At 45.4% G+C, this 26241-nt stretch overlaps 1 protein-coding gene across 1 annotated transcript in view; it reads left to right on the top strand.

Moving 5' to 3' along the window:
* KLHL6 (kelch like family member 6) overlaps window positions 1–25304 on the top strand; it is a 29624-nt gene extending 4320 nt beyond the window's left edge. The window contains exons 2-7 of the mRNA XM_024216839.1: window positions 1522–1687; window positions 8257–8706; window positions 11931–12168; window positions 17911–18113; window positions 21869–22082; window positions 24250–25304. Of these exons, the coding sequence (XP_024072607.1) occupies window positions 1522–1687; window positions 8257–8706; window positions 11931–12168; window positions 17911–18113; window positions 21869–22082; window positions 24250–24551 (1573 nt within the window). The 3' untranslated portion in view covers window positions 24552–25304. The remainder of the gene's footprint in view (window positions 1–1521; window positions 1688–8256; window positions 8707–11930; window positions 12169–17910; window positions 18114–21868; window positions 22083–24249) is intronic.
* Window positions 25305–26241: the final 937 nt, after the last annotated feature.

Genomic DNA, 26241 nt, shown 5'->3' with positions numbered 1-26241 from the left:
CAAGACAATTATTCACTTCTCATGACACACTGTCCTCCTAACATTGCACTATATGTAGTCCTCACTAATCTAGAAAGATTTGGCATTCAGGGTTAACAGCAGATAGAATTACATTTGAGACTCACACATGTTTTCCTCTGGCTCTAGTCAAAAGCAGGCTCAGGTACTTCTAATCTTACTGTTGTGATTGCAACTTCTTTGGAATCTGGCACATGGCCTCTAAGTGATATCTGAACTCAATGACCAAGATCAGGATAATCAGCAAGTATTTAAAGTCCATAACCAGAATTACATGGGAGTGAGAAACCATTCACCAGTAGTAAATTCACCTTACAGAAGAAAACTGCTGGAAGAGAGGCTCAAAAATAAAAGATGGATTAAAAGATTAAAGGAAGATAAATGTGCATGATCATCAAACAGCAATGAGGAAGCAAAGTGCATCTAGATGGCTCTTAGGTAATTCTGTGGCTTATATCCCTCACAAAATACTCTGTTAGGATTAAGATTGTGCAAGTGTCTTTCTCTTCAAACACAACATCAGTGACCTAAGGAAATTGCCATTTAAGGCAATAACAACAGCGAAGCCAACCACAATTCAGAGTCATTACCATCCACATACCCTTATATCCAAACACACAGACTTCTCAACTCCACAACAAACTCCATGATTGGGATTTGCCTCCTGAGGGGTAACAGTATATGTGTTTGGAACTATATGATGGGAAGTTAGAGTGAGGAAAAGGTTGTGAATGAGACTGGGGTTTAGTGCTGGAGAGTGAGGCTGATTACAGCAGCTATCAATGGGGCTCCCACCTGACACCTGCTGCCCACTGACTCCTCACCTCTAGTGCAGAGGCCAGTTCACTGGCCCAATGACAAACCTGTCTCCTTAGTTCCATGGGCCCACCTCCAACCCCCAGCCCTGTAACTCGATGCCTGTCCCTCTCCCAGGGATGGAAGATGATGAAGTTCCTTGTGTCCTCTCCTCCTGGACCAGGCACAATTTAGCCCTTGATGTTTGTGAAGTGTTTTGGTAAATGTAGATAAAGTATTATCATCATTATTACCATTATGATTTAACAGATCTATTCTGTCAATTTCATTTCACCTTCTGATGCACTGGCAGGCCATTATTTTAAGAAATTTAGTCCTGAATCAAGTGTCTATTTAAAAAACTTCAGTCTATTTCTGCAGACTGTATGTTTTACATTTTACAGAATAGACAGTGTGACCCTTTAGCAGCTCTATACTTTTATCATCAGATATTCTCTGAACTGGGCTCCATTGTATAATAACCATGCAAATATATATTTTAAAATCTAGCACTACAATGGTGTGAAAGTAATTGACAAAGAATTTTCTTTGTAGTTTTGCTACAATATTAATTGTGTAAATACAAAGCAATCAGAAGGATCCTGCATTGATAGAACATATTGATACTGGTAGGTTCAAACCTGGTAGCTATATTTTTTCAGAATGTGTAGTCCTTCTTGGGTAACCAATGAACAGCTCTTGTTTCAGGGCCATGTTCTGCAATGATTTAAAAGAGAAGTATGAAGAAAAAATCATAATTCAAGGAGTTGACGCAAAAACCATGCAGATGCTGTTGGACTACACTTACACAAGCCAGGTGCTGATCACAAAGCAAAACGTACAGAAAGTCTTAGAAGCCGCCAGCCTTTTTCAGGTTAGTGAAAAAGCACCTTCAGCACATGGACTAATGGAAACACATTGTTTCAGTCATTGCTGCCAGGAGGATACAATTCAGCACACATGATCAAAGCGCTACATGCTTCTTTAATTTGTCACACCCATTAGAGATCTTTGGCTTCATGTTTATTTGTATCATGGTCGCATCTAGGAGCCCCAGCTATGGACCAGGACCCCATTGTGCTGGGCGCTGTATGAATACAGAACAAAAAGACAGACCCTGCCCCAAGGAGCTTCAAACATGTGCTGCCTGAAAGCTCATGGTATTATACCCTTAGTGGGACTACATTCTAATCATAATGCAGATGGATCTATAAATGGGCTGCATTATTCAGCAGGTCAGTCTAGATGATCATAATGGTCCCTTCTGTCCTTAAAATCTATGAATCTCACAAATATAAAGCTTTGTGCACTGAGATTAACCAATTACCTTTAGAATAATAGGAGCTGATATTTACAGTACTCTGGAGAAGTGTGCTTGTTAGGAAACTACCTCCACACAGCAAAAAGTAATTTAATTTTAATAAAAGGCAATTTTTACTTCTCGTCCCTCTCTCTCTTCTCTCCAACCCCATGGCCTGAGTGGAATGGCCCATGAATGTTTTCAGCATTCCAGTATTGCAAACCCCCAGCATTACAAAATCAGAACATTTAAAAAAAAATGCTGGCCTATTTTTATTCTTCTTCTTTTTTTTTTGATCTGTCAGGGTCAGTTTTCAGGCTTTACTCTGAAACCTCAAGGGCAAGACACTTTTTTTTTAATGAAAGTTGAAAATCGAGGTTTGGATGTAGTCACCTGACTACATCCGCTGGGGCTTTAAGTAAAACACCAAATATCCTGAGACTCGTGGTAAAATCCTGAGAATTGATAACACTGTAGTACCCTCAGTTCCGAATTAGAATGTTTAACTGACAGTATCAGTCCTGGCACTGGCCTTTATAAGAAATTCTACTATATCCTGCAAACCTGCTGCAGCACTACTTCACACTGATGGGTTCTGGACCGTTACTGGAGAATACTCCAGTTCTTTATGAGGGTTAACACAATATGACACTTTTTTGTCTCCCTTTTGGTGTTGTCCAAGCCCCCCAACAACCTCTTCACCCTCCAAGTCTGTCTCAGGCCCTACCCCTTATCTCACTGCAACGTATAGGACTATGAGCAGCTGGTGGTTTTATCTGCGTGTTGCTGTCCAAGCCTCGGCTGCCCCTCTGTGCTGTGATAGAAAGCTCCTTGTCACCCAATCTCATTCAGCATTGATCTTAGGGCCCCTGACAGCCTCTCCCCATCCCTCACTGTACCCAGCATGCATCACACCTCTCTGTTAGAAGGGCTGAGAGCAGGTGTCCTTTCTGCTCCCAACAGAACAGCTAAGAGGTAGTCAGAGAGCTGCTAGAGAAGCTGCTGCTGTGCAGAAGCAAAGAAAACAACCTTATCACCGAGGGCAGAGGTGGCTGAGGGTGGTCCTCATCCTCACTACCCTGGGTGTCCACTCAGCCTTGGGGAACTACAGTGTCCCCAAGAAGGTGGAAATCGATGTTTTGTGGGATTTTTTTTAAATTAAGACTTAAGTGAAGGTGCAAAATCCAGATGGCAGGGTTTGGAGCAATGGGGAGGGGGCAATTCTGGTTCAAATAATTTTGACCTGTTGAAGATTTATAGTTTTCTGCATTCCTTGTGTGTGATTTGCTTTCCCCATATGCACCACACACTTCTGCAACCTTCTGTCAATGGATGCAACCACACAGTATACTTAACAGTGCTCTCCACCCACTCATGAGCCTTTTAGGACCAAAATATAGAACATCCTACTGACATCACTTCTGTGCACTTGTGTGCATATGTATGCTACACTTAATAGCCTATGTATAAATAGACTGAGCATAGTTCAGTGGTTAGCCCACAGGCTGGGGAGTCAGGAGTTCTAGGTTCTTTCCCAGCTGTATGGGTGACTTGATGAGTAATCTTGGGCAAGTCACTCATCCTCGTTGTACCTCGTTTTCTCCCATCTATAAAATGGGGATAATACTTATCTATCTGCCTTATGGGAGGTAGAAAGGAGGGGAGGCTGTGAGGGTTAATCAGTATTTGCAAAGTGCTTTGAGATCTTTGGAGGAAAGCACTACTATAAGTGGAAAGTATTAGTATTAATAGACAGTGATAGCCCAATGAAGAAATTCAATAGCACTGGGACAGACAAGGTAACATTGAAGCTACAGAGCTCTAGAGTGGCATCATGGCAGACTGCTGACATTTTTAGAACAAAAGCTGTAGCAACAACCACAGTATTTTGATTTTTAATGTAGCCCTGTTCATTAGTCAGTTGCGTTTCTCTAATCTCTTTACCACATGTAAATGCAAAACAGGAACCAGATATCTGTGACCAATGCCTGTCATTTTTCAACTTTAGTAAACAGTCTACATATGTCAACAGGATACAGGTCTGCCCAGAAAATTCTACCCTGATTACTTAAACAAATCTAAATACGATTGCATTTAATTGTGGGTTTACTGTGTTTCACTTCTCTTTCTCCTTCAATTACAGTTATACAACGCTCCCTACAATGGAGAACAATAAAGTTAAAATGGCCAGTCATTGCCATTAAATAGAAAAAAAAATGAGGACACTACTTTTAATTATTCATAACATCTCCTTTTATTTGTCTTTTCTGCACTTCATTCTTTAACAGAATGATGTTAAATACCAGGGTGCTACTCCCCTTTTAAATCAGTGAGGCAAGAAAAAGCAAAGCACGAGGAGTTACTTGCAATCACTTGTGCTCAGAAATGGTTGTCCATTTGTTGAGCTAATCACCCGGAAACTAATCTTGTTCACATCGTAGTCAGTGGATATGGGGATTAACAGGATTGGGGCCCTAACGTAATGGTAATTAGCAAAAGTCAAAATGCATCCATCATAGCAGTTCTGATGCTTTATTTCCAGAATCTTCCTTTTGATTTAAAGGGACAATGTCAACTAGAAAATTGTATTTCTGTCTGATGTTTTTTAAATCTGTTGCAATGACAACACTTAGAGGTTAGTGTTTTCCTCAGGGCATCTACTCTGTGCATTTGACAGCCCATTTTGTCAGTCAAGGTCACTGTTTTGCTGATGTTTAGTCTTGCTTCCTGTCTCATCCACCAGCAAGATGACCAGGGCCAGCTCTAGCTTTTTGGCCTCCCCAAGCAAAAAAAAAACCAAAAAAAAAAATCGGGGCAGCCAGAACGGAAAAACAAAACAAAACAAACCTGTGGCGTGGCCGGAGCACGGGTGCAGGGGGACCGGCTGGGGGGGGAGAGGGAGGGACCGGGCGGGAGAGAGAAAGAAGGGGGCAGCCGGGGCTACAGCAGGGGCGCTGCCACGCGGCCCCTCCCGCTGCGCCGCCTCCTGCCGCCTGCCGCGAGGGCTCCGCTCCGGTCGGCGGGGAGGGAAGGAAGAGGACTGCCCTGCAGGGCGCTCTGGTTCTCTGCGCCGCCGCCCCCTACAGGGCGGCCGGAGCGGAACAAGAACAAAACAAAACAAAAAAAGCGGCCGTGCCGCCCTAGGATTGGGCAGAATGCCGCCTCCAACAATCTGCCGCCCCAAGCACCAGCTTGCTCAGCTGGTGCCTGGAGCCGGCCCTGAAGATGACATCATGCTCACTCTGGGCTGAGATGGGAGCTCCCTTACACAGTGCTGGGGGAGCTCACAAGCTTGCTCTTCCATGGACCTAGCAAGACTTCCCCATGACTAGGATTATTGGATAAAAGTTTCCCTGCAAGGGCAGCAATGGAGGGAGCACTAATGTAGGCAGGGTGTTGGTCGCCACCTGCATTTCCACCCCCATGTCATTGAGCCAATGGGCAAGAAATGCCTGCAGCCCTGGGAGACTCGACTGCACTAACTCTCCAACTGGCGGAGAGGAACTGGTGGCAGCAATGGTGGGGAATTTCTCACAGAAGTCCAGTGTAAACACAGCCCAAGTGGAGGTTTTTACCAGTAACAAAGCAGCAGAGCTGCTACCATTTCTGAGCTTAGGATCAGGAAGGTGATTCCTTTTCTTGGGACCCCTGCGAGAAGCAACAGGAGTCAGGGAAGGTGGTGACTGGGAGAACCCCCTTCTTTACTTCCCAGACCTCTGCTTGTGGCTGGAGAGCAATGGAGACAGGGTGGAGCAGGGAGCACTCTTTATTCCTGGATGGGGCCAGGACGCAATTAAAATTTTTTGGGGGCCGGGGGGCTGAGGAGACATGCTCTTCTTTCCCAAGCCTCCTGCAAAGGGAGCAACAGGAGTCTGGGGGTGGGGCAGCGCAAGACAAATCTTTCCACTCCCTAAGACTGTGAAGATCCTAGAAGGAACTCAGAGCTGGTCTACACTGAAAACGTACACTGAAAAATCCACACCCCTGAGAGACGCAGCCTAACCTCCGGTGTAGACAGTGCTAGGTTGATGGAAGAATTCTTCTGTCGACCTAGTTACCACCTCTCAGGGAGATGGGTTCACTACAGCAATGGGAGAACTCCTCCCGTCACTGTGGTGTCTACACTGAAGTGCTGCAGCTGTGCCGCTGTAGCGTTTTAGGTATAGACATGCCCACAGTGATGGTGGTGCTGCTGTTGATCAGGCAGGCACAAGTGCGCTGGGGAAGGTGGGGACCTGAGGAACATCTGCTAATGTTGCTCTTTGGCCCCATCTATTTTTCCCTCCCTGAAAAGACCCTTCGGAACATCAGCAAGGAAGCAGAGAAACCCTGACACATTTTTAAAAATTAAAAATAAATAAATCAGGGCATATTATTTAAAGGGCGCTCTCTTGGAAACTGGGATTTATTTTTAATTAATCAATTTAAAACTCTTCAATTTGACAGTGTCCCTTTAAATTACAATGATTCTTGCATGGTTAAAACAGAGCTGAAGCCAGGTAGGAGAGGAAGCCCATATGAAAGCACTGCTGTAAAACAAACAGCAGTTTCTGAATAATGGGTCAGATGGTGGTAAATAAGGAAGTGTTATTTACTCCTTCTCATAACAGAAGAACTAGGGGTCACCAAATGAAATTAATAGGCAGCAGGTTTAAAACAAATAAAAGGAAGTATTTCTTTGCACAACGCACAGTCAACCTATGGAACTCTTTCCTAGAGGATGTTGTAAAGGCCAAGACTATAACAGGGTTCAAAAAAGAACTAGATACATTCATGGAGGATTGGTCCATCAATGGCTATTAGCCAGGATGGGCAGGGATGGTGTCCCTAGCCTCTTTTTGCCAGAAGCTGGGAATGGGCGATAGGACATAGATCACTTGATGATTACCTTTTCTGTTCATTTCTCTGGGGCACCTGTCATTTGCCACTGTCAGAAGACAGGATACTGGCTAGATGGACCTTTGGTCTGACCCAGTATGGCCATTCTTATGTTTTTATGTACTCCATGGGTATAACTGAGATCAGAATCTGTTCCACTGCAGACATTTTTTTAATGCCTCGTGAAACACTGTCAAATAAAGTTCAAAGACTGTATGGCTTCCTCCACCCAGATCCTGGCTGTAGTCCCAAGGGATGTTTAATTTGATGGCCTCATCACCAAACCACCACAAAAGTGACAGAACTGGATCAGCATGGGATGTGTTACTCTCACAGATCCATCTCCCTCTCTCCCTCCCTCCCATGACTTAGAGGCCCTATTTATATCCTTCTCCTATGCCACTACCAATGGCTGGAATTCTCTCCCTCTCCCTGTGAGCCAATTGGCCACCTTCTGTCCATTCAAATCTCCCTCCAAACTCACTTGGGCCTGGATTTTCAGAGGTGGTGAGCACCAGCAGTTCCCACCAGCTTTAACTGGAGTTGTCCGCACTCAGCACTTCAGAACACTAGTCCCTAAAACACCAATTTTTGTATCTCATAGGTCCAAGCTGTATTGTCTGCGCCTGATTTAAATCATTAGCTGCTCACCAAGCATACTCACCAAGTAAATAAACAACTATAAGGGCAGGAAGGATGGTCTAATGGATAGGGCCCTGGACTGGCACTCATGAGACTCAGGTTTAATTCCTGGGTGAGCCACAGACACCCTGTGTGACCTTGGGCAAGTCACTTAATCTACTCTGTGCCTCAGTTCCCCATCCACAATATGGATAAATACTTTCCTACATCACAAAAGTATTGTGGGAATAAACTCACTCATGACTATTAGGTGCTCAAATTCTGTGGTACTAAGGGCCATATATGCTACCTTTGATTATCCTCCTTAAAAGTCTCTTTTGTTATGATGCCTACAAAAACACTGGGCATTGGTTAGGCTGCTGGTGCATTGCCTGAGATCACTGCTTGTCATACTGTATTGTCTCATTCTTTCCTTGTGCTCATCAGTCTGTCTGTAACTGTATATTATCTAGGTGTTTTATACTCAGGTTGCAAGCTCTTGAGGGCAAGAATCTCTCTTTGTTTTGTGTTTGTCCAATGTCTATCACAAGTGGGGCCTGGCCCTTAACTGGGGCTCCCCCATGCTACCACAATACAAATATATAATAACTGCACATTATCTTACATGCTCCTTGTGTCTGTAGTTTCTGCGGATGGTGGATGCTTGTGCCAGTTTCCTCACTGAAGCCCTCCACCCGGAAAACTGTGTTGGGATTCTGAGGCTGGCCGACACTCATTCTCTGGAGAAGCTGAAGCAACAAGTCCAGAGCTACATTATCCAGAACTTCGCTCAAGTGCTGCACTGTGAGGAATTTCTGGAGATCCCCGTTGACGTTCTCTACAACACGCTAAAGAGCGATGACCTCTATGTCACCGAAGAGGCACAGGTTTTTGAGACTGTTATGAACTGGGTTAGATACAAAGAGTCTGAACGGTTTCCTCTCCTATCCTACGTTCTTGAGAACGTCCGACTACCCCTTCTGGACCCTTGGTATTTTGTAGAGACAGTTGAAGCTGATCAACTTATTAGACAGTGTCCTGATGTCTTCCCTCTGCTTCAAGAAGCAAGAATGTACCATCTGTCAGGCAATGAGGTAAGTAACAAATGAAAATATTTAGTAAACGGGGGATGCAGGGAGCTGAACCAATTCTAATTAAGGAATATTTCAGATTGACAATCACAGAACTCAGTATGGATTTTGGAGGTGGAAAAATATATTTACAAAATAGGTTCACAAATTAGTACTTCTGAAAAATAAGATAATCACGATCAGTTACCCTGGAGATTTAACTGTGAAATCCGAGAGGTTTCCAGACAGCTTATTTTAACATAAAAGCATTTAAGAAAATGTTCATGAATCTCTGAAAGGAGAGAGAACCCCTCACACGCAATTCTGTCTAATATCAAACTAAGGTTAATCAATATTCCTTGATGTGTTCCCTAGTAAAAAGGCAAATCAAAGGTATTACTTTGGACATTACTTTCTTATTTAAAATCATCATCTATAACATCAAATACTGCTAAGCATTCCAATGGATCACTTAGGGTAAGCAGTACCATACCTGCATAAACAGTTATCTATGTCTACTTCCCCTACTAAAATATACTCACTTTGTAGTTGTACTGTTGAGCCTAAAGGTTCAATTGTCAATAAAATTGTTATGGGTTTGATGCAGGAATTCCTGGGTGAAATTATCTGGTCTGGGTTATCTGGCCTTAGAATGTAGGAGCTGTTAAAATATAAGAGAGGAGGAACAGCCTGACTGGAGATACATATGAGCTAGGTTTGTTAAAGCATCCCCTGTGTTCTTGAGATGTGTATGACCATCTGCCCAGGCCTTCGCTCATATCCTCTACCCAGATGGAACCTCTTGAGTATGTTATTCTTCACATCCCCTCCTAAATAACGGTTGTGTGATGTTATGGATGTAGGCTGACTCGTGTGCTCCACCTCAAAGATGGCTTTGCTTAGTGTTGGGTGACGTGATTCCCATTCATAGCGTGCTGTACTCTGCCTGTATACTTGGGATGGGGGCTATATGAATCAAGTAATGATTCTGGTAACTTTTAAAAAACCTGCTGCTGTATGTGTGTGTGCTGTATACCCTTATGCTTATCAGAGTGTGTAGCACATCTGCTCAAGCAGTGCTAGCTGTCTTTATAGTACAAAAAAGGCTCAAATGCAGGGCCGCTATTCAAATTTGCTCTGAAATGATCCTGGTTCCATGCATAGGGCCAGCTAGACAGAGGCATTCAAGAATTTCAGTGTGGGTGTGAGAAGGTGCAGTGTCTACCTTTATTAGTTACCAGGGAACCTTTTAGGAAAGGAAAAACCTGCTGTGAAAAACATAGGTTTGATCTCAGGGACAGAATCCTAAACAGAAGTCTGTATAGTCTATTCATTAGCACAGGACCCTGTGACATACGTGTGTGCCTAACCTGCAATCCACAGTCCCATACCCCGTTCCAGCCCATCTCAGTCCAGGTGTAACAGGCAAAGGTGGAAATGGAATTCCCTAATTGATCCCTCCCCCACATGGAAAGTTATGCTTCAGTCCTATTTCCTGGCCCACAAAAGAGGGTCATCAGATGTCAAAATTTCACAGCCGAGAATGAGAGACCATGTGCTTGTGCTTCCCCACAGCCTGAGGAGTGCCAGGAGAGGGCAGCAGTCCTCTGAGGTCTGTCACGGGTGCATAGATAGTGGTGGAACCCTGTCTTTGGAGGGGAAGGGGATAGATAGGCTCCCTGGCTAGGAGCCTGCATAGGGCATCGCAAAACACAGGCAGGCCCCGACTCCAAATGTGCTTAGCAATTCAGGCCAGCCAGCAGGTGACCCAGTGGCAGTGCCTTGTACTGTCTTGCTAGAGATCTGGGTTCAGTCTTCAGTCCCAGTGTCTGGCTGTCTGAGCCAGCAGTCAATGGCAGTGCAGTTGGGCCAGTGCAGTTGTGCAAAGAGAGTGCCACTCATCATGCAACAGGTATTTCCCTGGATGCTGAAGGGGCAGAATGTGTGTGCTCTTGAAAGTCCTGTCCAATGCTGATGGCTGAGACAAAGGACTGTGAGGCTGGCAGAGGGGTTAAAATAGGGATTATGAGGCATCTGCAGAGCTCTGAGACTTGCTGACAGTTTAGTAAGTTATACTGAGCAAATACAGAAAGGAATTTTACATCTGCATGACCCTGCTTTTTAATTTAGATCGTTTATGCCAGTTTATAGAAACACACCATAAATTAGTTTTAAAAGTCCAAGAAAAACATCTAATACTGTTTGACAGGGCAGAAATTTCAAATAAATGATAAATTCCTGTATGCTATAAAAAGCTTTCCTTGAAATTTCCACTGCATTCATTCCAATATGACTAATGGCGTATCTACTAGGAGCAAAGGATGTCATGCCACCTGCAATTCAGTGAGACGCAGCTTATCAGTAACACCTCTGAATTTAGAATCGTGCCTAAATCCCCTTGTAAATATTCTCCTAGGAACAGCACAGCGCTTTGACACTTTTATCGTCGACACAGAAACAGTTTGCTAGAATCAGTCTCACTCTGCGACTGCAACAAAGGCAGCATTTTAGATTTGTGCACTGTTTGTAGAGAAGCAGAGTAGTTGAGTGGTCAGAGCTCTAGCCTAGGACTTGGGAGCATACTTCCTGTGTGACCTTGGGCAAGTCATTTGGTCTTTCTGTGCCTCAGTTCTCCACCTGTAAATTAAGGATAATAGTACACCCCTACCTCACAGAAGTGTTGAGAGAATAGATACATTAAAGACTGGGAGGTGCTCAAATACCACAGTGATAGGGGCCATATAACAACCTAAGACAGGCACTGACTCATTTTTTCAGGTGGGTGCTCCACCCCTGCTCTGCCCTGATGCCCTGCCCCCACTCCACCCCAGGCCCCACCTTCTCTCCACCACTTCCTGCCCCCACTCTGTCCCCTCCCCTGAGGGCCCACCCTCACTCCGCCTCTTCCTGCCCTCTCCCTGCAAATCCTGCCAGTCCCTGAACAGCTGATAGGCGGATTGCCGAACAGCTGTGGCTGGTGGGTGCTGAGTACCCACTATTTTTTTCCATGGGTGCTCCAGCTCCAGAGCACCCTCGGAGTCAGCACCTATGGATAGACAGCTGTGCTCCTGGGGCTGGTTAATACCGTGTGAGAGGAGACTCTTTTCTATGTACTATAGGCAAAACTTGGCCAAAGAACTGAATCAATGGGAGGTAAATTAGTGAGCTACTCACACCATAGGGTATAATGCTGTTTTTAACCACACGTGACACATCCTGAGTATTCAGTCTATATTTCTTGTGTCTAGATTATTTCAGAAAGAACCAAGCCCCGGATGCATGAGTTCCAGTCTGAGGTGTTTATGATCATAGGTGGTTGCACAAAAGATGAAAAATTTGTTGCAGAAGTAACTTGCCTGGATCCTTTGAGGCGGAGCCGTTTGGAGGTGGCAAAATTACCAATCACAGAACAGGAAATGGAGAGCGAGAATAAAAAATGGGTGGAGTTTGCATGTATTACGCTAAAAAATGAAGTCTACATATCAGGTAAGGAGCAAGAGAAGAGAACACAGGAGTCTCATAAACAAGGCAGGGGAAATAGGTACAGCTTTTATGAAGACCAGCAGCTCTCAACCTATCCAGACGATGGTTCCCCTTTCAGGAGGCTGATTTGTCTTGGGTACACTAATTTCACTTCACTTAAAAACTACTTGCTTACAAAATCAGAAATACAAATACAAAGGTGTCACAGCCACACTGTTACTGAAAAATTGCTGACTTTCTCATTTTTACCATATTGGTATAAAAAAAATCAATTGGAATATAAACATTGTACTTACATTTCAGTGTGTAGTATATAGAGCAGTATAAACAAGTCATTGTGTGTATGAAATTTTAGTTTGTACTGACTTCACTAGTGCTTTTTATGTAGCCTGTTGTAAAATTAGGCAAATATCTAGATGGTTGATGTAGCCCCTGGAAGACCTCTACGACCCCCAGGCGTACATGTGCCCCTGGTTGAGAACCACTGATGTAGAACATATACTATGCTTTGTAAATTGACATAAATAGCTAGTGTTAGAGCATTTCAGCCATTGCCTTTGCCATGGTTGAGGATAGGGTGACCAGATGAGAGGAAGAAAATATCGGGACACCGGGGGGAGTTAGGTGGAGGGCTGCCGGCGGAGCAAAAAAAAAAAAAAAACTGCCAGCGGCGCGAAATATTCAGACAAACACCTAAAAATCGGGACATCTGGTCACCCTAGTTGAGGGACAGGCTCCTGAGAAGCACCAAGTTGAGTAGTAGCAGTGCTGAGCCTCTTAGAATATTAACATGGGTTCAGTTTTCAAACAAATGCACAACTATATTTGCATGGATTGATGTGCATGCCCAGTGTTGGCACACCAAAGTGTCAGGAATGATAGTTACAGAAAGGCCTCTTACAGCTGCATATGCAGCATACAATCAACAGTAGCTACCACAAAGCTTTTCTGGAAGACCCCAATAGGAGTTCTGCACGAATAAGCAACAGTCGATAATTTGCAAACAGTAATAGTAATTGTGTTACTTGGGATTGAAAATCCTATTTTCAGGAGCACTTCAATAGTGCAGAAGGTGGGACTCTAAAAAACAACCATTTACTGAAAGCAAAGTTAATCGCCATTACCACCGTAAGGCCCGAGAGTCCTTGTACAAGGCAGCAGTGTGAATGTGTGATTGTGGATCACAGTTTGAATGGATTCAGAAGAGAAATTTAACTTCTATAAATACCCGCTCCATACAAACCCATATGAAGACAAGGAAGACTCTGGCTTGCTTAGGGGATTGGCAATGGAATACAGAACCTTTTATTTCAAACTCACAAGTTCAAAGGCAGGTCAGATTGGTAGTGACTCATTACCAGCTGACAGCTGTTTTGATGACCTATTGGAAATGAATTTGGTGATCTCATTCCGTTTCCTAGGGGAAAGGTGCCCACTGGTTCAAAGCCACCCTCACAACTGCCACGTCCTAGTTGCCAGTCCAAGCGCAGAGGTTACAGAGTGAATGGAGGCTACAGGTTTCCCCAATGTGGGATGAAGGGTGGGGCTGTGCAGGGAAGCTTGCTCAGCCAATGTCCTGGTGCTGTGGGTAGGAGCAGGAGCGGCGAAAGGGTTTTTGCCACCCTAGACGGCAGTGCTCCTCCTCTGAGCATTCGGCGGCGGGGGTCCTTCTGCTCCGCGTCTTCGGGGCACTTCGGCGGCAGGTCCCGGAGTGAGTAAAGGACCTGCCGCCGAATTCCCGAAGCGGAAGGACCCCCCACCACTGAAATTCCGCCGAGGGCTGCAAAATGCCGCCCCCCCAAATCCTGCCACCCTAGGCAACCGCCTAGGGTCGCCTAGCGGAAGCGCCGGCCCTGGGTAGGAGACATCATTTTGCAGAGTTCTCAATCAGGCACCTTTCCCAAACACAACCTTTACTTCAAAAATGAGTGAAGTAGAACAGGGGGAGGGGGAAGGTGGGGGAGTCAAATGGGAACATTCTGCCTAGAAGATGAAGCTGGTCTAAAATATCTCCCATTGCAGTCTGTGTTTAGGACTACATGGATTTTAACAAGCTCGCTCCAACTTAGTCTTTATTAAATCTCCTTGTTCTGGGGCCAGGATTCATTCTCCTTCACTCCCCATTAGTTTAAGGAAAGGAAGTTCTCTTTTCATCCTACCATTACATTCTGCTCTTTCTTCAGAGCTTCTCCCTTTGTTCAGTAGTCCTTAGCGGGGGCATCAAAGCCAACATTCCAACTGGGAATGTTTAACAAACACGTCCCCCCTAATCCTTTGCACCTGTCGCACTCCGAGAGCTCATTACTGCCTGCCTTTAATCTCACAGTCTGTCTCCTTAGCCCCAGGCAGGGGCAGCTCTATGTTTTTTGCCAACCCAAGCTCGGCAGTCAGGCGGCCTTCGGCGGCATGCCTGCAGGAGGTCCGCTGGTCACGCGGATTCGGCGGCGTGTCTGCGGGTGATCTGCCAGTCCCGCGCCTTCGGCATATCTGCTGCCGAAGCCGCGGGACCGGTGGACCTCCCGCAGGCATGCCGCCAAAGGCTGCCAGACTGCCACTCTCACAGCGACCGGCAGGCCACCCCCCGCGGCTTGCTGCCCCAGGCACGCGCTTGCTGCGCTGGTGCCTGGAGCCGCCCCTGGCCCCAGGCCTTCTGCCTCCTGTCATTTGTGGCTTCTTCTCCCATTCTTTCTATCCCCTTTAGCTGCTCTGCCTCTAGACAAGCCTATCCATGCCCTGCTATGTAAGAACTGCTTACTTTGATCAGACTGGCACTCTAACTAGCATCCCTCCTCCCCTTCATCTACTCACTTCCTTGACCTCTTCACCTCCTTGGTCCCCTCCAATCTGCTTTTCACTCTTTCCACTCCAACAAAGCTGCACTGGCCAAGGTTATTAATTGTTTTCTCCTAGCTAAATCAAAGGGGGGCACTTATCTATGCTTATTCTTCCTGATTAGCCTGCTGTCTCTGACACTGTTTATCACTTTCTACTTCTCTATTTTCTTCCTTCTCTTGGGCTCTATGACTTGGTTCTTTTCTACCTTGCTATCCACTCCTTCAGTATCTCTGCATCCTCATCCCTCTACCTGCTGGTTTCCCTCAGGGTACTGTTGGAGGTCTCAGTCTTCTCATTTACTGCAGTTACTGCTCTTAATGAAGAGAGAATATCAATGCACAACTTCCCATAAAGCTTGGGACAAGGCATTTAAATACCTCCAGTTCTCTCAAAAATCTCGCCCTCCCCCATGATGTAGACAGAATTCAAAAGCATGGTTTAGTTCAGATTCCTGTCAGGGCTATTTTCTAATGCAGGAGAGAACAAACTGTAATGTAAATGGGAAGGTTGCGACAATATGTGGTTGGAACACCTGCTGTCTCTAATCATTACTGCAAATAAGAATGCTGGCATTCTGCATTCAGACACTTCACCTGTTTGAGTGCAAATAAAACAACATATATATGTGAAAAATTCATAGACACAAAGGCATTACCAACGAATCTTTCTAGCATGCTAATTATCTCCTATTCAATCTGTTATTTGGCCCAGCGATGAGCTCCATCAGTTTGCAGTGATCTGGCTGTGGTACAGCATACAAATGAGTGCAGCCAGTTCGGTAATGGAATATGAATCCTCCTTGCAATGTAGTAACTGGTGAAGTGATTGCGTAGCTGGACTGTAGGTTATGCAGTGAAGCCTCTCAGACTGTGCAGTGGGTTTCACACTCAACTAGTTCTGTTCGTATTCCGGTTATGAATAAAAATGACACAGAAACTAATGTACTGGCAAAAACGCTGCAAAGTTTTTGAATGAGTGAGACTCATTTGCAAACCTATTCTGGGGATTAAACTATTGGGCCTGATTCTGATCTCCTGGTGTAAATAAGGAGCAATTTCACCGAAATCAATCTACGCCTAATACTGCTGAAGCCTGGGCTCTGAGACCCTCCCCTCTTGCCAGGTTTCAGAGCCCAGGTATGTCTACACTCCTATTTGTAGTCCTGAAGTGCAAGTCCGAGTTACTTGGCCTGAGCTCTGAGGCTCGCTGCTGCAGGTTATTTATTTTTTTTGCAGCATAGCCGGCCCCAGAGTCAGATGAAGAGAAGTGAGATCACAGCCAGGCCCCTTTCACGTTCAAGAAACAATGGACCCAATGCTGAATTTTTCACTGTGAAAAAACTCCCGGGCAGACTTCAGTGGGACAGTTTCATGGGACAGGAGTACAGGATCAGGCACCGTGTTTGTTCTTTGGAAGTCAGTGGACCAGCTGGCTAGATCGTCCCTATGTAATAGCAGCTCCACCAGTGCAAAGCTGGTTTACCTTTCCACAGCAGGACCTTCCCGGCCCAGGGGGATTCTCAAGTGGCTGAGGACTATGTGATACAGAGCCTTAATTTTTTAATTGATATCATGTTTGTTTATTCACCAATTCTCAACAAAAACAAGGGGATATGATTGTTCTCTATAAGTACGTTAAGGGGTAAATAGCAGGGAAAGTGAAAAGTTATTTAAGCCAAAGGAAAGAGCTGGCACAAGAGCAAATGGATATAAACTTCACATCAACAAATTCAGGGTAAAAATTAGAGGAAGTTTTCTAACCGTCAGAGGGGTGAGGTTCTGGAGCAGCCTCCAAGTGGGAGTTGTAGGGGTAAACAGCTTAATTAGTTTTAAGAGAGCTGGAGACAGTTATGAATGCAATTGTATGACAGAGTTGCTTGAGATGGTGGGGCGGGGGCTTGCTTCTGGTTTATGTCTTATGTTCCTAAAGCTCATGCTTCAGGGTTTCAGCTTGCCCCTTGAAAGTGGTCAGGAAGGGCTCCCCCTCTTCCCATTTATTATGCTGTTTTTCCTCCCAATCTCCTTCCTCTGAAGCATCAGTGATGACCATGGCTGGAGATGGGACATAGGACGGTGTGGGCCAGGTTTCTGAGCTGGTACCGACCATTCTCTCTCTCAGGTGCTTGGCTGGCTGGTTCTTGCTCACTTGCTCAGGGTCTAACTGATTGCCATATTTAGGGTGGGGAAGGGACTTTCCTCCAGGTCAGATTGGCAGTGACGTTATGGGTTTTTTGCCTTCCTCTGCAACGTGTTGGTGTGGGCCACTTGCCAGGATTATCTGGCTATGGCTCACTTAATAAATTTCTTGCCACTGAGGGGGCCTCAGCACTGGTGCACATTGGTCCCTATTCTATGCCTGTTGCACATAATAGTCTAGTCTCTTGTGGGTCTCATTTGAGTTGGATTTAGTGTGTGGGTGCTGGGGGGTCTTGGTGGCCTGCAATATACAGGAGGTCAGACTAGGTAATCTGGTGGTCCCTTCTGGCTTTAAACTCTATGTCTAACATTCTACAATCAGCAACAGGTCTCATTCCTGAGATTCTTCTGCACATCATTACAAGCAATAGGCCACTGATTGTATATTAAAGTTACAAATGCAAAAAAAAAGTGGTAGGACAGCTGAAGCATGAATAGTGATTTATGTCTGGGAAAGAGATGGCTTGTAAAATAACCCCCAGGAATTTCTCTGCCCTCTCCAAAGTATAGCAATGCAAATTTAACTAGATGAGCTTTAAGCATGCAAGTTGTCTTCCTCTAAAGCAAGTACTATTCTGCTGGAGATGTGATTCCAGAGCAAATGCCATGAACGAATGGTTTTTGTTTCTTGTATGACAAATAGAACATACTAGAGGTTCTGAGCAAATTCAGGTCCTGCCAATTATGTCACTTACATGTATTGTGTACCTTGCAGGTGGGAAAGAAACACAACATGATGTCTGGAAATACAATTCCTCCATCAACAAATGGATCCAAATTGAATATTTAAACATCGGGCGATGGAGGCACAAAATGGCTGTGCTAGGTGGCAAAGTATACGTGGTTGGAGGTTTTGATGGCATACAGAGAATCAACAGCGTAGAAACATACGATCCTTTCCATAACTGCTGGTCAGAGGTAAAATACAGCCAAACTCTTCTGTTTCATGCAACACTAATGAAACAAATTGAAATCAGGGAATTTTGTTAGGTATTTATTGTACCTCAAAATAAATGAGCTAAATTCTAGTATATACACACACACACATATCAATCTACTAGTTGTGTATTCAAGTTGAAAATGCAGACTTCAAGGGAAGGAGGATCAAAGTAAGAATCAGTTCTACCATCCTGACTCCTGCTGAACAGTTTCTTATTCTACAACCATTTCCTTGAAATCAATGGGATTACTCACAGAATAAAATAATACTCAGCAGGCATCAAGGTGGCAGAATTAGCTCTAAGTCTGTGGAAGACACCAAGCAGGTGTAAAGGAAACTACTAATCGGTTAGCTCTAGAAGGGTACATGCAGATCAGCATCTCATCATTTCAACACAAGTGTAAAACAGGGTTGGGGATTAGAAATAATCTCAGAGGATAAACATTATATGGGTCATCTAAGGAGACATCGGAACAAGGAGAAGTTGCTGGCAATGGTGAAATGCAGACCCAGGAAACCAATAGCAGGAAGGTGCATTACAGCTGCACTGTGCAGTGTAGGTTTGAGAGGACCTCAGTATTTGACTACATGGAAAATTACTACTGCTTTGCATTTTTATTATGCTTTCATCTGAGAATCTCAAAGCACTTTACAAATGTAAAGGACCTGATTGTGTTAAAGCCATGGCTTGTGCTGGAGAGGGGAAAGGAGCACATTGCATTGTAGTGGGAGCCACCCGGAGGAATTTTGGCCGACTCATTTAGAATTCCTTTTGGGCTCCCCAGGGATCACACATTGTAGCCGCAGCTCTGCCACCCTTTCAACGGATGCTGGATGTGCATCCCCTACAGCAGCCCACATCTGCTGAGTGGGCACCGAGCCCTCTTTTGAGTCAGGGTCAGAGCCTTTGCTCATCTACGGGCTTGTGCCTGACCCTTGCAGAGAGATGCAAAGGTGTCGGAAGGCTCCTTGCATGCTCCTCTACTCCCTGCCCCCCATTTTTGCACCCACACAGGATGGACAGCATGGAGGTTTGGTTAAACACTGAGATGGTGGTAAGAGTCCAAAGAGACAAGGAGGGCCAGCGGGTTCAGCTGACTAGAAAGGGAGTCAGATCTGTGGCTACTTAGGAAAGCAAAGATGGATAATGGGATAGGACTAAAATTTCCAGGATGATAAAGACGAGGGTGGACATAACCCAGGGTAAAGCCAAAGCACTCAGAAGACAAAAGGAAAAGCAAATCTGTGCTGGGCCTTTCAACACAGAACATGTTGTGCAGCACAAGCGGCTCTGACCAAGCCCACACTGAAGTAGAGGAGCTGTGGGATGAGAGCTTTCAAGAGGTCCTCTTAGATAGAGTGACCACTTCACTTATGTAAATGTACACTGCCCTGAAAGTAGTGGTTGCACCTGATTGTGGGTAGTTGGTAGGGTGGGACTGTATTTTAGGTCTGTATCTCAAAGGGCCAGAACAGATGTTAAACTTCCTTGAAAAAAGAAACTGCTGTAAGTGTCAAGTCCATTTACGCTCAGAAATGGTCACTTGTTCTACTTTTCTTCTTTCGTGCTACTCCTTAAGGGATGAAAGAAAAATGTTTTCTATTTAAGGAAAGCTGTGCGTGCTCAGGTTTTGCTGTTCATACCATTACTATATTTGAGGAGATGAATTGACAGGCCCAGTAAATCACACCCAACCACTTCCCACACAAATTGGGAACTGGCCAGTTGTGTAACCTGGCTCTTTTGCACAACGAAAACACAGGCAATCAGGTTATTTCAGGTGGTAGCTGGCTTCCTGAAACCTGCTGATGCTCCACTGTAGGTCAAAGAGAGCTGAGGGTAAGGCTGGGCTAATGGCTTGAAGCCCACAGGCTAAACTGAACTCAGCATGATAAATTCAAGCTTGATGAAATCAAAGCAGTTACCTTGCACCACAGTAGCCTGCATCCATGGGTGGTGGGTATCATAGGCTGGGGGAGGCTGTGCCTCCCCAAACAGCCAGGCATGGCCCCACCCACACTTGCGCCCAGACCCTCCTCTGTGGCTCTCCCTATGCGGTGGCCTCGGCTCGGGCTGTGCAGCCGGGAGGGCCACGCCACCCGCCCTCCTGGTGCTCCGGGGCTGGGAGGGTGCTAGCCTGGGGCAGGGGCTGGCAGACGTGGTGGGAGTTCTGGGCTCTGGCAGGGCTGGGGCGGAAGGGGTGGCGCTGGGGCTAGCCTTCCCCAGATGGCGGTTCATGTGCCGCCCATGCCTGCATTGCATCATCATCACAGTCTGACATGGCTCCAGAGGAGCTCTGCTCTCCAGAAGTATGTTCCCCTGCTGCTTCCCTATGCAGCTAAGCTCTTCTCCAGCCACCCACTTTCCATTCCTAGCACATGGGGCTAGTATGACAGTGCACTGAGGAGGACGACGGAGGATGCAACTGTTTCAACCTCTGAAAACAATTACCTTACACATACTGCACCAACTTAATAGTCCCTCTAGCTAGGGTACCTGTGGAGTTCACCCATTTTCTAACAGGTTTAAAAGGAAAACATTTAGTGATGTCAGTTTAAAACAAGAGCACAATAATCCACTCAGACAGCTACAGTATTTCTATTCAAGCGAGCAGAGGAAATTCTCCTGCCATTGCACATGGTACATTATGTAACTGGAGATGCACCTATAGGGCTCCTTTTACAAACTGCACCTCTCCGAGTCAACATGGGCCACAACTCCCCAGGAGAGGACAGATGATGTGTCCACTATTGCCCAGTCTCAGGGATTCCCCTTTCAGAGACTGTATCTACAACGGGAGCTGGATGCTGATACATCCCAGGAAATAAATTGGACTGAGGGTGGGCCCAGCCGCTACAGTAGGGATGTGCCAGATTAGTGCATCTCCAGCTGCTTAGCCATGCTCCTCCGCTCCCTCCCCACCACAATGGGGCAGCATGTCCACGCACCACTGCAATACAATCCCAAATGCTGAAGCTGCACGTTATGGACTTTGGCACCCTAACTTTTCGTATCTGAACAAAGTTTACCCTTTGCAAAAGGGACACCATCAAGGCTGACAGGCCTAAAATCAGACCTCTCTCTTTTGCGTTAGATTTTAGGCAAAGCATGTGCTCATCAGGACACCCCTCCCATTCTGTTTGCTCCCGCTCCATTCCTGCTAACATACAAGGTCTTGGCACTGCAATTCCGCTCCCCATGGTGATATTGTTTTAAAGTTGGTAGCTTCTTGATACACTGGGAAGGAATGGATTGTTTCAGACCCAATCAGGACCCCAGCCAGAGCTAGTGGCCCAAAAGTCAGACTTCCAGGGAGTGCCCTAGTTGGAGCCAGTAGCATAGCTGGGGGGGGGAGCAGGGCAGCAGCCGCTCTCCCACTGAGCACAAGTAGCGCCTTTTCAATTTCTTGGCGCCTTTTTAATTTTTAATCACCCGGCGGCGCTTTTATTGATGGGGCGGCGCTCCGGGTCTTCAGTGGCACTTCGAGCTCCCTGTTGCCTGTCTTCTCTCTAACAGCTGTACAGACACGCAGCTCAGTGGTGAGAGTTCCTCTCAGGGTGAAGGCATGGCAGCTTCTAGGAACACCAATGAATGGTGGGCTCTTCCAAGAGACTACAGAGCAATGCATGACTATTTACATTCAAAAGAAAAGAAATCACCAGTCTATAGGACATGAAATCCAAATGACTATTCAGTGGGTTGTTAATGATTTGTTTTTTAATGGTGACACAGGCAGCTCCCCTCATGGTCAATGTGAGCTCCTTTGCTGCAGCCAGCTACAAGAAGAAGCTGTATGTGATTGGGGGAGGACCCAATGGAAAACTGGCTACGGACAAAACGCAGTGTTATGACCCAGCTACGAACAACTGGAGCTTGAAATCACCCATGCCAGTTGAAGCAAAATGCATCAATGCTGTGAGTTTCCGTGACCACATCTATGTTGTGGGTAGGTAAAGCAGTGATGTTCTTTCTTCTCTAGACTGAGTGCAGCTTATTTTTGACTAGTTCCTGGAACCCTACAGAGAAGCATAATCAAACGATCATTACCGTGTGCTCTTCTTTAAAGATTCTAGATGAGGGATGGGAACCCAGAACACTCAGACACTGTCATGCCTACTCTAGTCTACAGTTCAATATAGATGCAGACAGTTGGTTATAGGAAATGTATTGCAGAGGAGGTGCATATCGGGTTGTGAATTTTGCTATGGACTTCAATGGGATCAGAGCCAGGAGGACACAAAGCTCCAGCTCCCATCACAAGATTACATTCAGGGTTGATTACATTAATTAGCAGATTTGCAATGTAAATTGAAAGAGGATCAGCTAAACTGTATATGGTCCTTCAATGTCAGTGGGAACACTCCAAACTCTCATTGCAACTTCACTAGCAGCCGAAGACTTCAGTATGCACACATCTAGGGATATCTATAGGAAGATGGGTTACTGCAGAGCACTAACCAGTCTCCTGTGCCAGCAGTGCCACTGCAGGAGATGAGGAAGTGCTGCTGCATCTAGTTCATTGCAGAGATGCTCCCTTCCAAGCAAAGCCGGTAGAGGATGGGGGAGCCATCAGTGGAACACAGAGAAGCAGGAGGGTAGGAAAGGGGGATACTTAAAAAAAATACAGTAATGTGATTGCTTTTCTGCGCAGACTCCAGCTACCTCTCCTAGCATGGGTACGCAGGGCAGAGTACTACTGATTCAGGCTGAAATTCACTCCATGCAGAGGCCTAGCACAAGGCCTGCGGCATCACTGAAGCCCTATTTTGTGGCCTTAAGTAGGATTTCAGAGGTGCATATAGAGCCTTGGGCTGCCCCTATGGACTGGTATGCAATTCACCCTCTCTGAATAGGATGAGTGAGAGAGAGACAGCGGGTCTCACCACTATGTGGTGAGTTAACATCCTTGTGCCTCTGAGTTAAAATTCAACACCAACAAGTAGCGTAGGATCTTGCCCACAAACCAACTGTTTCAACCTGTTATAGCATGCTAATTACATCACAGAAAGTCCCCAAAGTACCACAGGCTCTGAAGTGAAAAAACCATATGACAGATCAACTCCCCTGCCCTCCCTGGCTTTTGGGGAAGATTGGCTAAATAAGAAAAGCAGCAAGTGAGAATGTTTCCCTCCCCCGCTAACCTTCCACAGCACCAATTAAATCAGAAACCCAGTACAGTTTTCATTTGGGACAGAAATCAGCCCAACACTGAGGGTTCGGGAGGCACCTTGTGTGTTAGGCTGATTTTGTCACAACTGAATCAGGTTGTTGTACAATAGAACTGTTTATAAATCTCTCCCACCCCTTTCCCTACATGAAGGGTTCAGGACATTGCAGGACAATAAAACCAAGACTGTCAGGTCTGCCTACCACTTCTAAATACAGCAGTTCTGGAGAAAGCGCACCATTACTGAAAACAGCAAGGCAGGAACCCCAGTGCCTTTTAAATGTAATGGTACCATTGTCTTGAGAGGAAATATGGCTCATGGGCCTGTCTTGGATACTTGGAGATTAGATGTCAGAATCCCTTCAAAAAGAGGTTGAAAAATGAGAAAGGGTTCGACTTACCCTCCATGTGCTGCCTTACATTGACAGTCTACTGCAGCTCAATCTGTTTAGTTTCTTCCAGAGAAGGTTAAGAGGTGAACTGATCATGGTCTATCAAATACCTACAAGAAGGAAGAGATTTCTGATAGTACACAGCTCGTTAATTTAGCAGAAAAAGTTGTAACAAGATCCAGTGGTTGGAAGCCGAAGTTAGAGAAATTCTGACTAGAAAAAAAAAATGAAATTGTCTTAACAGTGAGGGTAATTAACCATTGGTACAACTTTCCTAGGGACATGGTAGATTCTCTCACTGGCCTGTGTTATGCAGAAGGTCAGACTAGATGATCACAATGGTCCCTTAAAATTGATAGAGCTATGAAAAATAAGTGGCCCTTTGTAGGTCTTTCAGAGCAGTCTTGTTTTGCCCTGTAGTCTTGTTTTGACTTTACCTTGGGGGTAAAGTGTTCTGATAAGTGTCAGTGATGGAACCCTGTTGAAATGTCTTATTTGGCTAGGAACTAGAGGAATGAATGGCAGGAGCAAACCAATTTCTGTTTCTGTTGCAGGCGGAGCAATGAAAGCGCTGTACTCGTACAGTCCACTTCAAGACACATGGTGCCTAGTGACTCAGTTCACTCATGAGAGAGCAAGTTGCGGGATTTCCCCTTGCAACAACAAGTTGTTCATCACAGGGGGCCGGGATGAGAAGAACGAGGTCATCGCCACGGTGCTGTGCTGGGACCCCGAGATCCAGAGGTTAACAGAGGAGTGTGTCCTACCTCGTGGGGTGTCCCATCATGGCAGCGTCACCCTCAGGAAGTCCTACACACACATCCGCAGGATAGTGCCTGGAGCGGTTTCTGTGTGACTTTGGGAGAGAAAAGAGAACCACGGATGATATCCAAATACCTCAGTTCCCCTAAGGAGACAATGGCCAAGTAGACTGCGTTGAAAAGATAATTTTAAATATAAAGAGTGTTGGGTGGAACCACTGCTACTAGGGTCTTTTCAGGAAATAGCTGTACATGTGCTCGGCCTCCTTGAAATCAGGAGGAAATCTCATTTCCTCTGTACAGGACATGCCTTAAATTATCTTAATTCCTTCCCCACCCAAAAAATAATGGGATAATCTGGAGTTTACTCTTGATGTACAGAACCTACAGTCATACAAGGAAACATGATCGGTAGGTGTGTGTCTGCCTCTTATCCTACTGCAGGTAGGATAGTCATGCCAAATTTCAGCCCATTCCTGGCCTCATGTTGCTATATTATTTATTACTATTATCTTCAGACTACTGGACTTGCAGCATCACCCAAAGAAAAGGAGAAGTTGTGTAGGGAATGGAAGAGTTGCATCACTAGCAAAACTCATGTGGCTTCCTCGCAAGTTACACTTCTTTTCAACAGACGGCAAGTTACATGCAGCCAAAGAATGTCATTTTAAAAAAGGTATCATCCTTCCATTTCACATCACCCAAAAAATCCAACCCAGCTGACATCCCTGGCTGACAATCCCAGCTGAGATACCAAAGACAGAATGAACAGAGCCTAATTCTCTCACCTCTACATGTGGACAAATTCTAATTTGATTCCATTGTAAGTTTATTGTAACTATTTTCCAATAAAAGCCACAACAATGTATTTTGCCTCTGGATTTGTTTACTCTTCTAGCTAAAATAAATAAATAAAAATATCCCTATAAAATTAGGCCACAAACAACCCAGAATGACAACTGATAAACAAACCTAGCAAGGATAACAGTAACAACAACGATCCCGTCAGGTAGGAGGACACAGGATGGGACAGGTGTTCCTACCTGGTGGTATGGACTGTGTTTAAAGAGTGCAGGATACCATTTGATCCTCCCCTGCCAGTGTTTAAAGACAGAGTTGATCAGATTCAATCTAAATCCTTGTTTCTGTTCAGTGATTGCTAGATCTGAAGTCACTAATAAGCTGGTCTAGGGGGTTGAACCTTAGACCTGGTGCGGTGAGAGTTGTGATAAAAGACAATGCAGAGGATGTAGCAGATGAAGCAGCAGTGAGTTTCTCCACTCTTCACTAAGAGCTGAAATCACTAAGAACTGGGCTCAGCGGCAGAACCCCAGAGTATAGCATCGCCATGAGAGGCAGAAGCTGCAGAGACGACAGTGACAGCTGTGGGCATTGGCAGAGGCATTGCTCACCTCCTGGTTTCAGGGGTGGGTGGTGAACCCCATGATGGCACTCCCGAATTCTGGGACTTCGCTGACCTCGAACAACCCACTGGGATTGTGGTGCAGTGAAGGGAAAGGGGAGTGCCATGGTAAGGGGATGTTCGTCCATCAGACTCTCACACCTCTAAGTGGGAAACTGAGACAAAAGACCACTGCCCAAGCTACTGTGGGCAGGTGTTTACTTATTGTTTGCATACTTTTGAATCATGGTCAGGATGTTTTCCCAAATTGATGCTGTGTTCCCTCTCCTTTTAATAAAAGTTCTCTTTTTTTATACACAGACTCATTGCTGGCGAGCAGGGAAATATTGCCTCTTCGAGGTGCCCAGGGATGGTGCTTAGTT

This window comes from Terrapene carolina, unplaced genomic scaffold (genome assembly GCF_002925995.2).
Source record: "Terrapene carolina triunguis isolate 2854851 unplaced genomic scaffold, T_m_triunguis-2.0 Scaffold88, whole genome shotgun sequence".
Lineage (NCBI taxonomy): Eukaryota > Metazoa > Chordata > Testudines > Emydidae > Terrapene > Terrapene triunguis.
The sequence above is the reverse complement of the archived record's forward strand: the minus strand, read 5'-3'. Positions and strand labels throughout refer to the sequence as shown.